We start from the raw sequence: 16,433 nt of genomic DNA, 5'->3' as shown, positions 1-16,433 counted from the left end.
TTTATGGAGCAGCCAGTCGGCGCACATTGCCAGGGGTGAAGCAAGAAACAAACTGATACCAACTTTACTTTCGTGATGTCTACAGTCCAACACATAATTCCCAGGGGGAAAGAGACTAATAATAAAGCATAAGGAGAACTCAGGCAAGGAAAGCTGGGGTACCATGGAATACAGTCCACAGAGTCTTAAGTGATTTTGAAGACAGGGGCATTATTCCCCAGGGAAATGAAACTCCCGATGAAATTACAAGGATAAATCACAGGGACATATACAATTGAATAAAAATGGACATGTCTTGTTTTGTTTTTAACCAGGCAACTGCTTTAACTAAGTTTAAGGTCCATCTTGGCCAAATGTCTACCATGATCCATACGTGGATAATTTTATGCTTTCTATTAGCCTGAATTAGCTAAATTACTTTCGATATGCCTAAATATCAATAAGAATGTTGGGTAACCACTGGCTAATCTCTTTGCTGGAACTGCTACTGCCTTAACAAGATGATTTTTAGGCTCAGAAGTTTTGTGATTTTCCTTTCTAGACCTTGCAAGATAATATGATTACATATCGTGTATGTATTGTGATATTAATATGATACAAACATTACAAAGCACAAAGCGAGAAATGTTTCTCTAATGAGTAATGATAGCATACACATTTACATTTTATTTCTCTGAACATACATACATTAATGTGGCCACCATCCTAATTAGAACCGTGTATTCTAAGTATATCGTGGATGTCAGCTGAGAAGATAGGCCAAATCATGTCTAGCTAGCTCATCTGTAAGTTGCAATAACGGCTCCCTTCTATTTCTTTCTAAAAGGCATGTCATATATAATTGAAAGCAATTCTAACAAGGGTGAGCAAAACAAAGGCTGTGGGATCCAGTCAATCCAAATGGCATCCAAGCCCAGGCATGAGGAAGATGAAACTGACTTAGCCGTGTCATGATAGTCTGTGTGCTTCTCCACATTTATGGAAGGTCACAAAAATAACCAGATTCATCCTTTTCTGACAGTTCAGTTTCTTCCCTTTCTTGGCTCTTATCCAGGTGCCTGATCAAGCCTCCCTTCACCCTCAATTCTCCCTTCTTTTCATTTGGCAGGCTGCTCTTGGAGTGCCTTCCTTACAGCGGGAGAAAGCATCCCTGAGACCATTCTGGGACTCTTTGCCTTGCATACCTTCTCTTTCTCCTCATTCTCCTACCTCTGTCCTGAAGGAAACTTTTCCTTTCTCATGCTTTGGAGCTTTGCTCTGATTGTCCCTTTGTCTTTACCCTTCCTTATCATCCTCTGCCTCCAGGGAGAATAAAGGCAGCATTGCTCTTAGAAGCGCACTGACACTGGATGCCCATCGTCACCTACATTTTTTTCAGGCTTGGGTTTGCAGTATCCGTGCCTGAGTAAGCAACAATGAACTTTCACCATTTCTAATCATGGGTCCTTGCCCATCACAGAGGAGAGTCACTAACCCTGCCTGCAAACGCACACTCAGCATGCCTGGCTGGTCGCTAGCTGCTGCTCAGCAGTGCTTCACCCTTCTGACAGTGGGGTGTCACACTCTCCACAAGGCCTGTTTCTAATCTTTCCAGGCTCCCTAACTGATGTAGGTGTGTCTTCTATCTATCTGATGATTTCATTGGATAATTAATAAAGAAACTGCCTGGCCTATCTGATAGACCGGCCCTTAGGTGGGTGGAGTAGACAGAACAGGAAGAAGGAAGTGAGGTAGATGGCTCAGTCAGATGCCACACCTCTCCTAAGTTAGACCTCCACGCCTCTCCTCAGAGAGAGGCCAGATGTGATGAAGCTCCAGCCCAAGATGGACGTACGCTAGAATCTACCTGGTAAGGCACCACTTTGTGGTGCTACACAGATTATTAGATATGGGTTAATCAAGATGTGAGTAAGAGGCTGAAAATAATGGGCCAGGCAATATTTAAAAGAATACAATTTGTGTGTTGTTATTTCGGGTAAAGCTAGCTGGGTGGCCAGGAGCCGGGCGGGAAGCAGCCCGCAGCCCATCACTACACCTAACCCAGATATCCAAACACAACTTGACCCTTTGGTCCTCTTCCCCAGACCCTCAACAACTCTGGCAAATATCCTGTTGTAGCCTTGAAGCCCTGCCCAAATCAGAAAGAAGCTGGCAAGCTTTTCTTGGCAGAGTACTCCATCCTCCACCAATTGACCTCCTGCCCAATCCAAGACACTTGGCTTTCACTATCTATGTTCTTGCCCACTTTTTCCTATACCTTTGCCAAAGATGCACCAGCCATTAGTAAATTAGCATGGTCCCAGACTCCTTTAGTCCTTGCTGATAACAGACAAGGCGATATTTAAAAATATTCAAAATGCAAAAACTATCCTAAGCAGCGGCCTTTTGATAAATCTTCCTGCAGTCTGTTACACAAGCTATTTTTTAATTTTTTTTATTAAAAATTTCCACCTCCTCCCATACTCTCATGTCCCTCCCCCCCCATCCGCCTTCCCCTCCCCCTCCCTCTCCATTCCAAAGAGCAGTCAGGGTTCCCTGCTCTGTGGGAAGTCCAAGGTCTTACCCCCTCCATCCAGGTCTTGGAAGGTGAGCATCCAAGCAGACTAGGCTCCCAAAAAGCAAGTACATGCAGTAGGATCAAAACCCAGTGCCATTGTCCTTGGCTTCTCAGTCAGCCCTCATTGTCTGCCATGTTCAGAGAGTCCAGTTTGATCACATGCTCGTTCAGTCCTAGTCCAGCTGGCCTTGGTGAGCTCACATTAGATCAACCCCAACGTCTCAGTGGGTGGGTGCACCCCTCTCGGTCCTGACTTTGTTGCTCATGTTCTCCCTCCTTCTGATCCTCATTTGGACCTTGGGAGCTCAGACCAGTGCTCCAATGTGGGTCTCTGTCTCTATCTCCATCCATCGCCAGATTAAGGTTCTATGGTGATATGCAAGATATTTATCAGTATGGGTATAGGATAGGGCCATTTCAGATGCCCTCTCCTCAGCTGCCCAAGGAACTAGCTGGGGACATCTCCATGGACACCTGGGAACCCCTCTAGAGTGAAGTCTCTTGCCAACCCTAAAATGGCTCCCTTAAGTAAGATATATACTTCCCTGCTCCCATATCCACCCTTCCTCCATCCCAACCGCCCCATTCCCCCAAGCTCTCTCCATCCTCCCTTTCTCACTTTTCTCTCCCCACCTCCCCTTACTCCCACCCCAACCCCACCCCCTAGTTTCCAATTTTTGCCTGGCAATCTTGTCTCCTTCCAATATCCAGGAGGATAACTATATGTTTTTCTTTGGATTTACCTTCTTATTTCGTTTCTCTAGGATCATGAATTATAGGCTCAATGTCCTTTATTTATGGCTAGAAACCTATTATGAGTGAGTACATCCCATATTCATCTTTTGGGGTCTGGGTTACCTCACTCAGGATGGTGTTTTCTATTTCCATCCATTTGCATGCAAAATTCAAGATGTCATTGTTTTTTACCGCTGAATAGTACTCTAATGCATACATATTCCACACTTTGTTTATCCATTCTTCCATTGACGGGCAACTAGGTTGTTTCTAGGTTCTGGCTATTACAAATATGCTGCTATGAACATAGTTGAACAAATGCTTTTGTAGTAAGAGAGGGCATCTCTTGGGTATATTCCCAAGAGTGGTATTGCTGGATCCTGGGGTAGGTTGATTTTGAATTTCCTGAGAAACCACCACACTGATTTCCAAAATGGTTGCACAAGTTTGCATTCCCACCAGCAATGGATGAGTGTTCCCCTTTACTCCACATCCTCTCCAACAAAGGCTATCAATGGTGTTTTTGATTTTAGCCAATCTGACAGGTGTAAGATGGTATCTCAAAGTTGTTTTGATTTGCATTTCCCTGATTGCTAAGGAGGTTAAACATGACCTTAAGTGTCTTTTGGCCATTTGAACTTCTTCTGTTGAGAATTCTCTGTTCAGTTAAATGCCCCATTTTTAATTGAGTTAATTAGCATTTTAAAGTCTAGTTTCTTGAGTTCTTTATATATTTTGGAGATTAGACCTTTGTTGTGGGGTTGGTGAAGATCTTCTCCCAGTCAGTAGGTTGCCTTTTTGTCTTAATGACAGTGTCCTTTGCTTTACAGAAGCTTCTCAGTTTTAGGAGGTTCCATTTATTCAATGTTGCCTTTATTGTCTGTGCTACTGGGGTTATACATAGGAAGTGGTCTCCTGTGTCCATGTGTTGTAGAGTACTTCCCACTTTCTCCTCTAACAGGTTCAGTGTGTTCAGATTGATATTGAGGTCTTTAATCCATTTGGACTTCAGTTTTGTGCATGGTGATAGATATGGATCTATTTTCATTCTTCTACAGGTTGACATCCAGTTATGCCAGCACCATTTGTTGAAGATGCTTTCTTTCTTCCATTGTATACTTTTAGCTTCTTTGTCGAAAATTAGGTGTTCATAGGTTTGTGGGTTAATATCCAGGTCTTCTATTCAGTTCCATTGGTCGACTTCTCTGTTTTAATGCCAATACCAAGCTGTTTTCAATACCGTAGCTCTGTAATAGAGTTTGAAGTCAGGGATGGTAATGCCTCCATCCTTTATTGTATAAGATTGTTTTGGCTATCCTGGGTTTTTTATTTTTCCATATAAAGTTGATTATTGTTCTCTCAAGGTCTGTGAAGAATTTTGTTGGGATTTTGATGGGGATTGCATTGAATCTATAGATTGCTTTTGGTAGAATTGCTATTTTTACCATGTTGATCCTCCCAATCCAAGAGCAAGGGAGATCTTTCCATTTTCTGGTATTCTCTTCAATTTCTTTCTTCAAAGACTTAAAGTTCTTGTCAAATAGATCTTTCACTTCCTTGGTTAGAGTTACCCCAAGATATTTTATGCTATTTGTGGCTATCATGACAAGCTCTTCTTTTACTTATTATAAGACCAAAAAGTCTCCATACACCTGCCTCTGTCCCCACCCGATTTATAGTGATGATGTCCATGTTTATATCTTTCCTTTTAAAACTCTGATAAATTCAACTACGGAGTTTATCTCTTTCCCCATCTCTTCACATGGCCTGAAACATTCTAAGTCTGTTGGGAAACAGTCTAAATATGCATTTGAAGGATAATCCCAATCACTCTCCTACTACAAAATATTTTGCTTTAAAAGATAAAGATGGGATCCAGCATCTATCCATTGTGTGTTTTTGATGTTTTATAGAGATGAGACATCTGATACTCTCAATCCTTCAAATTAAAATTCTTTAGATATCCCCAAAGATGTCAATAGCAGTACTTACATCTTGGGGGTAGCCAATAGCCATGCATGTAGATTTAAAGCCTATTAATAAGAGGGAAGTTATGCTTCATACTGTAAACCTAGCCAACTACCCATGCATGGTGAGGTCATGGATCCTAGGGGAACATCTTGAGAAATGTCACTTTCCTAAACCAGTTTAATCCCTAACTCCATTCTAAATATTTATCTTTATACTCCCAGATATGTGTACCTCTCACCCTTCATCAAAAAAACTACTTTTTGCAGCACATGTGAACAATTACAGAAAGCCACAACTAGTTAAAATGCAGAGAACCAACTATAGTGTAAGCAACCCCAACATGACGCCCACACCTCATGGAATGTTCCAGAAGAGGAACAGAAGGCCTGTGAGAGCCAGAGACACAGGATGTCTGCTAAAAGATAGTGTCTACTGCATAAAACAGGGAATCTGCATCCCTGAAGTCTCAGCAATGTGTACATGTGTGTGAATGCATGTTTGCCGATGTATGTGCATGCATGTGTGTGCGTGCATGTGTGCGTGCATGTGTGCGTGCGTGCATGTGTGTGTGTGTGTGTGTGTGTTTAGCAATAATAATTTTAAAAGAAGAGACCAGAAATTTAAGGGGGTGTCCGTGGGAGGAGTTGGTGGGAGAGGAGAGGTGGAAATTATCTAAAGTCAGTACTTATATATGAAATTCTCAAAAAAAAGATTTTAAAAAAAGATTTAGTTATATTACAAAAGAAGAAATTAAATCTCAGAGGAAACATTATTTGCTTAGAGGTACATATTGTAAATAGTTACACACCCTCCGGAGCACCGACTTTTGGCCACCCTTCAGCTTCCTTGGGTCATTTCCCCTGGTGCCACTATTTATCTGAAGACACTGACTCTGAGCTTATGTTCTCAACAGAAAATCATGCAACAGTCTTAAAAACTGGTTTGTTTTTGTTTTTGTTTTTCAAGACAGGGTTTCTCTGTATAACAGCTCTGGCTGTCCTGAAACTGACTTTTTAGGCCAGCCCAGTCTCGAGCTCACAGAGATCCATCTGCCTCTACCTCCAGAGTGCTGGGATTAAAGGCATGTTCCACCATCCCCTGGCTTAATATTTTATCTACGTTACTTCACTTCCTAAGTATTAGCAGAAATCGACAAAGGAAAACAAAGTTAAACATCTGAAAGTTGTATTTCATTTTTAATAGGTATTTCAGAAATGAAAGTTTCAAGTGGCTATTCAAACAACTTCTAGCTAAATCCCCATTTTATTCATAATAACAGTAAGGTTATTCTTGCTTTTCATTTTCATTTATTATCAGGCGACAATGGCTTAGCATTTTAAAAATCTGCTTCTGATGCAACTAGGGAGGACATGAAAAATAAGATCCCAAGCCCACAAGAAAATACACTTGATGAACAAAGGAAGCAGAGCATCTGTTCTGAGTGAGTTTAATGAGTTTAATTCCACTCAGCATGTGGCCTGTGCTGGCTGGAAGTTCCTCTTAGCATAACACTTCAGTGACCTTTCAGGCAACAAGAAGATCTCGTGTCCTTATAGGAAATGTATTTTCGTAATCAGAATTTAAGGCGAGGGTGATTCAAAGCCCAAATTCCAGGGATTTTAGCCTAGACGGAATACCTCAAGTTCATAGAATCAGTCTGAATTGCTGCCGCCAAGGAGGTCTGAATGGGAGAAAGGAGAAAGACCCATTCTTTTCATTTTGGCCTGTGGTTAATTGTGTTCTCAATTCCTTTTGTGCAACCTGGATGTAAGTAGCCTTGAAATTCATACCTGCAGAGATAATGGATAGACACTCTGTTTTCATAGGCCCACACATATTCTTTAATGCCTTTCAATGTGTTCCCCTAAATATTTAGGCTTCGCTTTCGGCAAACTGCCTTTTTAGACTTCCCTTCCCTTCATGGTTTTCTCCTGCTCCTTCTGCAGAAGAGAACATATTGATTAGTGGCCTTGTCATTAATACCAGAGGGACGATTTTATGTGACAATACCGCGCTGCCACCATCTAATTTAAAAGGTACTTTTAGTTTCCTGCACTAAATATTCCCAATTTAATTTAAAGGGAAGGGACGCTCACAACAGGGAACAGATTTTAGCAAAGAGTATTTTTTTAAAGAACATTTTTCTTTTCCTGGATAATATTTAAATTCTGCTATTATTTATTTTATTAAATCGTGGTTATTAAACTGATATGGCACTTTTCTAATTTAAAATAATTGCAGCTCCCTGTACATCCCCAGCACAAGAGGTCAGTATATGCAGACACACCCTCATTGCATATAGGAAAGCGCCACAGAACTTGAAATAAAACCCAAATTCCTAGAAGGTCGTTGGAGACAATGGAAATGCTGGTATCTCTGCTGCAGTGGGAGAGGCGTGGTTGTTGTATCAACGTTCACATTCATTGAATTTTGTGTAGCAATTGTGTACAGTTTTTCATACTTTTTACCTTAATAAAGCCATTGGAAATTTTCCTTTCAGGAACCAAACACAAATCCATCTGATGCCAAAGGTTAAACAAGTTTGAATTTTATTTTGGCACTTTCTGTCCAGTTGTATACCTCACCTTAGTGTCCTCTGAATGTTCCGTAGAAAGAAGGGTTTTCCCAGTGATTGTCAATATATGAAAGACAGGGCAGCATCCCATAGCAGTGATCCTCTCACCTGCGTCCCGCTAACCGTGAAGCACATCCCAACATCCTTCTTTCTCCCATGCCTCTTAGCCAAAGATGGAATCCAAAAAAAAAGCTTATTTTGTTTGTATCTAAAATGTTCTCTTTATTATTGTTCAAGGCCTGATGGAAGAAAAGATAAAAGCACTCAGTCAACTATGACTGAAATTTTGCTATCATCTTCCATGTTCTGATCAATAGCCTAATTTTCCTTTGTAGCCCAAAGTGTATACAATATATCCAGTAAATAGGAACTGAATGTCTGCTATAAGCCATATGCCGTTGTGTGTTTTTTAAGCTACTGTAGTAAAAGGCACAGGACAGTCAATTTCACACAGCTAACGTTACAATGGTGGAGACAATCACAAAGAAACCAGGATTCATGCTATGTTAGGTAATGATCGTTACAATGAGCAAAGCGAAGCTGAATAAAGAGACTGAAACCCGACACTTCGAGCTCTTACTTTACAATTGTCATTGTGTTTCCCTTTCCCTGCACCTGAAATTTGGTTGTATACCTTTTAATTTAAATATGATATTTCACCAAGGAAGCCAAGCACTAATTCCCTGGTGATATTTGCTTTGGTTCTGGGAAACACAGCAATGTTGTACTCGTCAACAGATTCCCCCTCCCTTTCTGTATTTTCTACCTCTTTGTCAATTTCTCTTGCATCCAATAACATCTTTCTGTCATGACACCCCTAATTCTGCTTCTAACCTCAGTATTTCTTCTATCTGCCCTTCACGTTTTTGTACCAAGAATTAAAATAACATAGACAATATGCCAAATTGCTATAAGAAAAGCTTCTTGTCTACTTCCAATATCCAGGAGGATAACTATATGTTTTTCTTTGGGTTCACCTTCTTATTATCTTCTCTAGGATCAAGAATTATAGGCTCGATGTCCTTTATTTATGGCTAGAAACCGATTATGAGTGAGTACATCCCAGGTTCATCTTTTTGAGTCTGGGTTACCTCACTCAGAATAGTGTTTTCTATTTCCATCCATTTGCATGCAAAATTCAAGATGTCATTGTTTTTTATCGCTGAGTAGTACTCTAATATGGAAGTAGACAAGATTGCCGGGCAAAAATTGGGAACTTGGGGCCAGGGTGGGATGGGGGCAAGGGGAGATGGGGAGAGAAAAGTGAGAAGGGGAGGATAGGGAGAGCTTTGGGGAATGGGATGTTTGGGATATAGGAAGGGTGGATATGGGAGCAGGGAAGCATATATCTTGATTGAGGGAGCCATTTTAGGGTTGGCAAGAGACTTGACTCTAGAGGTGTTCCCAGGTGTCCAGGAAGATGCCCCCAGCTACTTCCTTGGGCAGCTGAGGAGAGGGAGCCGGAAAAGGCCAGATCCTATAGCCATACTGATGAATGTCTTGCATGTCACCATGGAACCTTCATCTGGCGATGGATGGAGATAGAGACAGAACCCCACATTGGAGCACCGGACTGAGCTCCCAAGGTCCTGATGAGGAGCAGAAGGAGGGAAAACATGAGCAAGAAAGTCAGGACCGTGAGGGGTGCGTTCACCCACTGAGACGGTGGGACAGAACTAACAGGAGACCACCAAGACCAGTTGGAATAGGACTCATGGAACATGTGATCAAACCAGACTCTCTGAATGTGGCTGATGGTGGAGGCTGACTGAGAAGCCAAGGACAATGGCGATGGGCTTTGATTCTACGGCATGGACGGGCTCTGTGTGAGCCTTGTCAGTTTGGATGTTCACCTTCCTGGACCTGGGGGGAGTTGGGAGGACCCTGGTCTTAACATAGTGTAGGGAACCCTGAGGGCTCGTTGGCCTGGAGAGGGAGGGAGTGGGGATATGGGTGGAGGGGAGGGGAGGGAAGGGGGAGGAGGGGAGGAGATGGAAATTTTTGATAAAAAAAAAAGAAAAAAAAAGGAAATAAAGAAAATCCCCAAAACAAACAAATGCATATGAATTATAATTAAACTATTTTAATTTTTTATTTTATTCAGCTTTGAGTTAAACATTTTGAGTTAATACATGCATATATATGTATATCCATCTATATTCATACATACATATATAACATGGTTGCAAGCCTGTAATGGACAGTATAGTCATCTACTCAACCTATTCCTTGGTGTTTGTTTTCAATAAAGAGTTATCAATTAGTAAAAAAAAAAGAAAGAAAAGAAAAGAAAAGCTTCTTATATCACTTTGAAAACTCTCACTAGAATCAGAGTTATCCAAGACACCACTGATAACAGGGACAACTCTCAGAAGAAAGGGCTGCTTGGGTGCTTATTTGGTATCCTGAAATAGTTTTCAGACACAAAACATGGGACCTAAACCTTGAGTGGTGTTTCCCATCACCTTGCATATATTACAGAAAACAATGGTACTTTGTTAATAACTTACTGGAAAATACAAGCAAAATAGTTTCCAAGTCAGTTACTGTTGACTCCAGAATCTTCCTAGTTTATTAGATTGGAGCTGGGAAGAAGATGAAAGTGAGTTTGCTAACAGGGAGAGAGTAAAGGTGCTGAAAATGAATAATAAAATAAACATCTACAACTAGGAGGTAACTTAAAGAACTTAAAAATTTTGTTTAATGAATAATATAAAAGGAAAACAGAAGGCTGAAGGTTCTAGCTTTAATACAAAATGTAATTTGATCCCTTTGATCACCTTTGGAAGCCTTAAAGGGATTTACTAGATAGAAATGAATGAGGAACAGTCATCAAGTTCCCGTGGGTGGGAGAAGAAAACAAAAGCCTGCCTGCCTTCTAATGCCATCCTCAGCTGGTTATTGCCTCAAGCAAAACCCTGGCTCTATTTTTAAAGATAACTATTACTGCTCCCCTGACAGTAATATTACAGAGATAAATGATAAAAACTGAGAAGGTCTGAGCAACTATTCGGCAGTTCAAAATTGTCAAGAATTTGTTTTACTTTTTTTTTTTTTTCAAGAACTGAGGAGATTTCTCATTGATAAAAGGTAATGTTTTTCTAAAAAGAAAAAATTTAAAAGGATGTAGAGATAAATTATGGTCCAAACAGGTAGCTGCTGTCACAATTACATGGAAAGGATGGGTTAGATATTTCATATCCCCATCATTCAGGCAAGTTTCAGATTATATATATGCCTCTATATGCTGTTTGTTCAGTATAATTGTTATAGTCCAGGTGAGAAAATTACAAACCACAACACGTTTAAGCCAAATTAGAGTCAGCCACTCAGAATAGGTTAACACTATAGAAAGACTATCAGCCCTGGTGCTCAGGGTGCAGCATTTATAAAGGCAAAAGCCACAGTGACCTCATTGTCAGGTATAGGTCAGGAGAACCTGGTAACATTGGTTTGGAGAATACACTTAAGTATTTATTTTTGGTTGTGCATTTGGGCTATGTGTGTGTTGCCAAGGTCAATGAGACTGTTCAGGGAGTAAAGGGCTGGAAATCACATGAGAAGATCCAAAATGGATCAGGTTAAGATCAGGACAAGATGGCGTTACCTTGGTCACTTAAATAATTATATAAAAAAAAATTTAAAATAGAACAATGTGCCATTAAGACTTCTACTTTAGTCTAACTTATTTTTCATTTTTTTATTTTGAGGTTATAATATAATTACATCATTTCTCCCACTTTGCTCTCTCCAAATACTCTTATCTACCCAACCCCTTACTCTTTTTCAAATTTATGGCATATTTTTTAAACAATTATTACTGATATAGATAAATGATAGGTAGGTAGGTAGGTAGGTAGGTAGGTAGGTAGATAGATAGATAGCTGATAGATAGATAGATAGACAGATAGATTCCTAAGCACATAAATACAACCTTATCAGTTTGTATAATATTACAATGTATAACATTATATACATTGTGTGTGTGTGTATACAATGTATACATATTTTTCTGCCAATACAAATGCCTGACATTTGGTATTGGATAGCCACCAGTGTGTTCTTCCCTCGGGAAGACTATTCCTCCTAGTCTCAGTATTTTTAGTTGCTTGTAGTTCTTTGTCTAAAGCCTTGTGATCTTTGGCCTTCCCATGTTAGATGTCTATTGGTGTTGTCTTTGTTCGGGTTCTGTTTAGGTACCCATGTTGGTGAGACTTTATGTACCATGCTCTGATGTTCCTAAGAGGCACAATCTCACAGCAAACTCTTTGTTCCTCTGGCCCCTTTAAAGTTAAACTAGTCCACAAGTAAATCAATTTTTAAATTTGGATTGAACCTTTTATCTCTGCTCTCTTCATATGTGGCATCCCAAAGACACAAACTTTAAGTTTGGCTGTCAACTATTACTCATCCTGGTATTGTCTATATTAGATAATACAGAGATATAGGCAAGTTAGAAAATGAAAGCCCTCCACTCTGTTTTTATTGCTCTCCTATAAAATGCTTGATTTGCTTTGAAAGTTGTGTCAGATTTAGAATTTGTCATTTGGAGACTAACATGGGAACTCCTGACCTTCTAACAGAGTGCTCTCTGTTTCATTACATCATCCCACTCTTCATGAGAAAAAGAGAATCTGCTTCAAAGTGGAGGGAGAGGGTTTCCCAGTCCTAAAGTGAAATTTACTGCCATGCTATAACATACACACCACACCCACAACACAACAATAAAACAGGATCTAGGGACATAGCCCAGTCAGTTAAGTAACTGGTCAACAAACATAAAACCCTGAGTCTGCTCCCCTGCACCCCTGTAAAAAGCCAGGGGGAAAAAGCAAATAGATGTGGTAGCATACACTCCTGTCTCTGTGCAGGGGGAGAAGTGGCAGAAGGATTCTTAGGGTTCGATCCTGGTCAGCTCAGCTGAATCAGCAAGTTTCAGGCAAAACTGAGAGACCCTGTCTCAAAAATCAAGGTGGAAAAAGGAAAACCAAGGAAAACTCCAAGTCCATTTACACACATGTGCACATGTGCACCTGCACAAATGTCAATGAGTTTACACATACAACCGAAAAGTACATAGAAGAGACTTGACGTGGAGAACATCAACGGAAAGTATTATATGAGGAGGGGTTGGAGAACACAGTAGGTAAAACACTGCCACCCGAGCCTGGGGACAGGTGTGCAATCCCAGGAGCCCACAGAGTAGAGGGAGAGAACTGACTTCACAAAGCTGTCCTCTGACCTCAATATGTGCACAATGGCATACAGACGCACACACACATACACACATGCACACACACACATACACACACACGCAAATAAAATTTAAAATAAAGTGTTAAATGATATATGCTCCCAGTTCTATGATATTTTGTAAAACAATAAAATTATTGAGACACAAAAAGATGAGTTGCAACAGAAACTGGGAAAGGAGGATATCATATAGAGCACAGGGACTGTTTTACACAATGGGGCTATTTTTATACTGTACTGGTAGATGCATGCCATATGTCCTTGTCAAAACCCATATACTGTACAAGACCAAGAGTGAATCCTAGAGGAAGCTATTACCTTCTGAGGATAGTGATGTAGCAATGTAGGCTAATCCACTGTAACTAGTGTACAGCTCTGATGGGGGATATTAATACTGGGAGAAGGTACAGATGTGAATATGACAAAAAGAGGAATAGAAGTCCTATACCTTTTGCTAAGTCTCTCTGTGAACCAAATATCACATTAAAGAATAGCATCTCTTGTGAGAGGAAGATTTCCTCTTGCATACACCTCATAAACTTAATGTTATCTCACTCTTCGCTGGACTTGCTATCTGAACTACTCTAGGGTATTAACAAGAGAACCAAAGGAAGACAATGTAAGCCGGTAGAAAAAAACTAGTAGAAAAGCAAAGGTCTCTGAGTGAATCCTAATTTAGTCTCTATGTCTCCGTCTTTCTCTTTCCTGTAATCTCTTTTGTAGGCCTCATAGCTTTTGCCTTCTGTCTCTTGACACAGCCTCAATATGTGCATCTGAAAAAGAGAGGGCAGAGCAATGCTTCCCAGTTTTGTAGTTGTTGTTGTTTGGTTGTTTTGCCAAAGCTTAGTGTTATAAAGTAAGCATTAGTTATACTGTAATCTCAGCACTTGGGAGGCAGAGGCAGGCAGACCTCTGAGTTCAAGGCCATTCTGGCCTATAGAGTAGTCTAGGACAGCCAGGGTTACAAAGAGCAAACTTGTCTCAAAAAATAAAAAAATAAAAATTCTGAAGGTTCATAACTTAGACAAAAATTAGGTAGAGATGGAATTATCTGTGTTCTTTGGTGTCAAAGACCAACTAAACTAGAATACTTCAAGAGTGAGGTGATTTAACCATTGGGATCTGTAATCAGGTAGAGACATTTTTTTCCACATATCTGGAAGTGAATGCCAGCTGTGGGCTAGAACCTCAGCCAGACAATGGGATAAACATAATGGTATTCATCAATTTCTCTGTGTGGATTGACTTGGGCTTCCTCACAGTATGGTGGCTTGTATAAAGAGAGAGCCTGCCAAAGGAAAAAAGAGAAAATAAGTGACCCTGAATGAGCTAGTTCTAAAATAACAGAGCATCCTTACTGTAAGATGGAAACCTGCCCCAACACCTCTACCCATGTTTGGCAGGAAATGACAGAGGTAAAAAGACCACAGGATGGGAAGAGGGCCAATGTTACTGTGTAAGAACATGTGGAATAGGCAATGCTCTTGCAACATTTTAGAAAATATTATCTGCCATGGTAATTCTTACTGTATCATATTGGGTCTTTCACTTGATATGTAATGTATCTGAGTGATTGTTCCACATCTAACTTCTTATTCTTTTCTATTATAAACCATATGATAGGATGGCAAGCATACCCATGTTGAGTTAATTTAATGATATTCAACCACAGTACTCTGCACTTAATCATCAGAATACATAATACTAATAGTAGTGTCGCAACTGTGGAGAGATGCATGGAATTGATTATGACCATTTTTATGTTATAACATTTGAAGTTTGTTACCCCAAACTCCTCACATTAACCAAAAATCATAGTTCATCTTTAATGTTCAAGAGAAGGTTTATTAGTCCAACTGTGTCCTTTTTTTTACTCGAGAAATATGTGAAATCTCTTCTGAAAAGTATAGAGACTATTGTAAAGCAATAATTGAATCTCATATTTGAAAAAAGAAAATCACTACCTTTAAGAAACTTTCTCTGGCCGGGCGGTGGTGGCGCACGCCTTTAATCCCAGCACTTGGGAGGCAGAGGCAGGCGGATCTCTGTGAGTTCGAGTCCAGCCTCGTCTACAAGAGCTAGTTCCAGGACAGGCTCTAAAAAAAAAAAGCTGCAGAGAAACCCTGTCTCGGAAAAAAAAAAAAAAAAAGAAAGAAACTTTCTCTGTCCTTTCATAATTAATTAGCAATTAATTAGCTTTAGTTTTCTTGATTATTTTAATTTGTAAGGACTTTGAACATTCATTTCCATATCTTCTGAAAAGTGAACTAACAAATGCAATTGTCCCTTTTCAGTTGACTTCATAGGTGGCTTTGATTCTTACGGCTATCAAGGGCCTCAGAAGACATCTCACTTACAACTACAACCAATGTACATGTAAGTACTCGACTTGGAAAGTATCTCTCTGGGGTACTTGAAAAGATAGTCAAGTAAGTGTACCATGGCACAAAAAAATGCATGCCACTTTCCCTTGGTTGTATATTTTCATTTTCTACTAATAATATTGTTTTTACTAGAATGATTCTAAAACATTTTCTTCGTGTTTAAAAAAAAATAACATTGAAATGCCACCTTTAAAGTTTTCTTTAGTCTTGTGTAAGCCTCCATTATGTAACAATTCTTTAAATTACCTGAAATGTGTGTATTTTGAAAATATTCTAACAGTATAGGCAGTTGTATGTAACTATATAAAACTTAGTCTCTGGCTTCTCCAGTACAGTCCCAAATGATGCTAGTTGTGTTCATATCCTTGTTAGCAGCCCTCCATATTAGTTTTGAGTGTTTATTTAGATGATAAATGCTAGTTCACCCTAGTGATGGATACATAGTCCAAAATTTCAAACTGAGCCACACCTTATCAATGTGAAAGTCCAAATGAACCTGAAACATGAGAACTGAAATTGATCAAACCCTTAACTGTAGCACTCAAGAGCACAGACCAACAATCAGAGCCTGATTTTTATATCTGTGTTTAGGCAAATTCCCTTGGATAACAACTGATAGCAAATTCTATATCTCAGCATCAAGTGATATGCTGAATTGCAAGAGAAGATCAAAATAGAAAGTAAGCTTCCAATTCATTTTAAAATGTGACTTCTCTTTGAAGATATGTGTTTGTTGTCATTGTCCTCCGCCGTTAAGTCATTTACCTTTTAATGCCTCCAGCATGTAGGTTAATGAATGGAGTTTGGGGGTACATCTACTCCAAACAGTTTGACCTTTAAACCCTTCTCATAAGTTTCTCTTCTAAAAGAGAATGGTGTATGCATTGTGCCTGCCTTTTTCTATGTGTCCCTTGTAGTCTTCTGCAAGTGTTTGAATAGTGCCACTCATAAAAACTGA

At 39.8% G+C, this 16,433-nt stretch overlaps 1 protein-coding gene across 1 annotated transcript in view; it reads left to right on the top strand.

The window, feature by feature from the left end:
- The window catches only part of Nkain2 (sodium/potassium transporting ATPase interacting 2), a 588,739-nt gene extending 572,648 nt beyond the window's left edge, over nt 1-16,091 (top strand). The window contains exons 6-7 of the mRNA XM_042055566.1: nt 15,386-15,467; nt 16,067-16,091. Of these exons, the coding sequence (XP_041911500.1) occupies nt 15,386-15,467; nt 16,067-16,091 (107 nt within the window). The remainder of the gene's footprint in view (nt 1-15,385; nt 15,468-16,066) is intronic.
- Nucleotides 16,092-16,433: the final 342 nt, after the last annotated feature.

The sequence above is a fragment of the Arvicola amphibius genome, chromosome 8, assembly GCF_903992535.2.
Source record: "Arvicola amphibius chromosome 8, mArvAmp1.2, whole genome shotgun sequence".
In the NCBI taxonomy this organism is placed as follows: domain Eukaryota; kingdom Metazoa; phylum Chordata; class Mammalia; order Rodentia; family Cricetidae; genus Arvicola; species Arvicola amphibius.
This window is presented reverse-complemented; position numbering and strand designations above follow the sequence as displayed.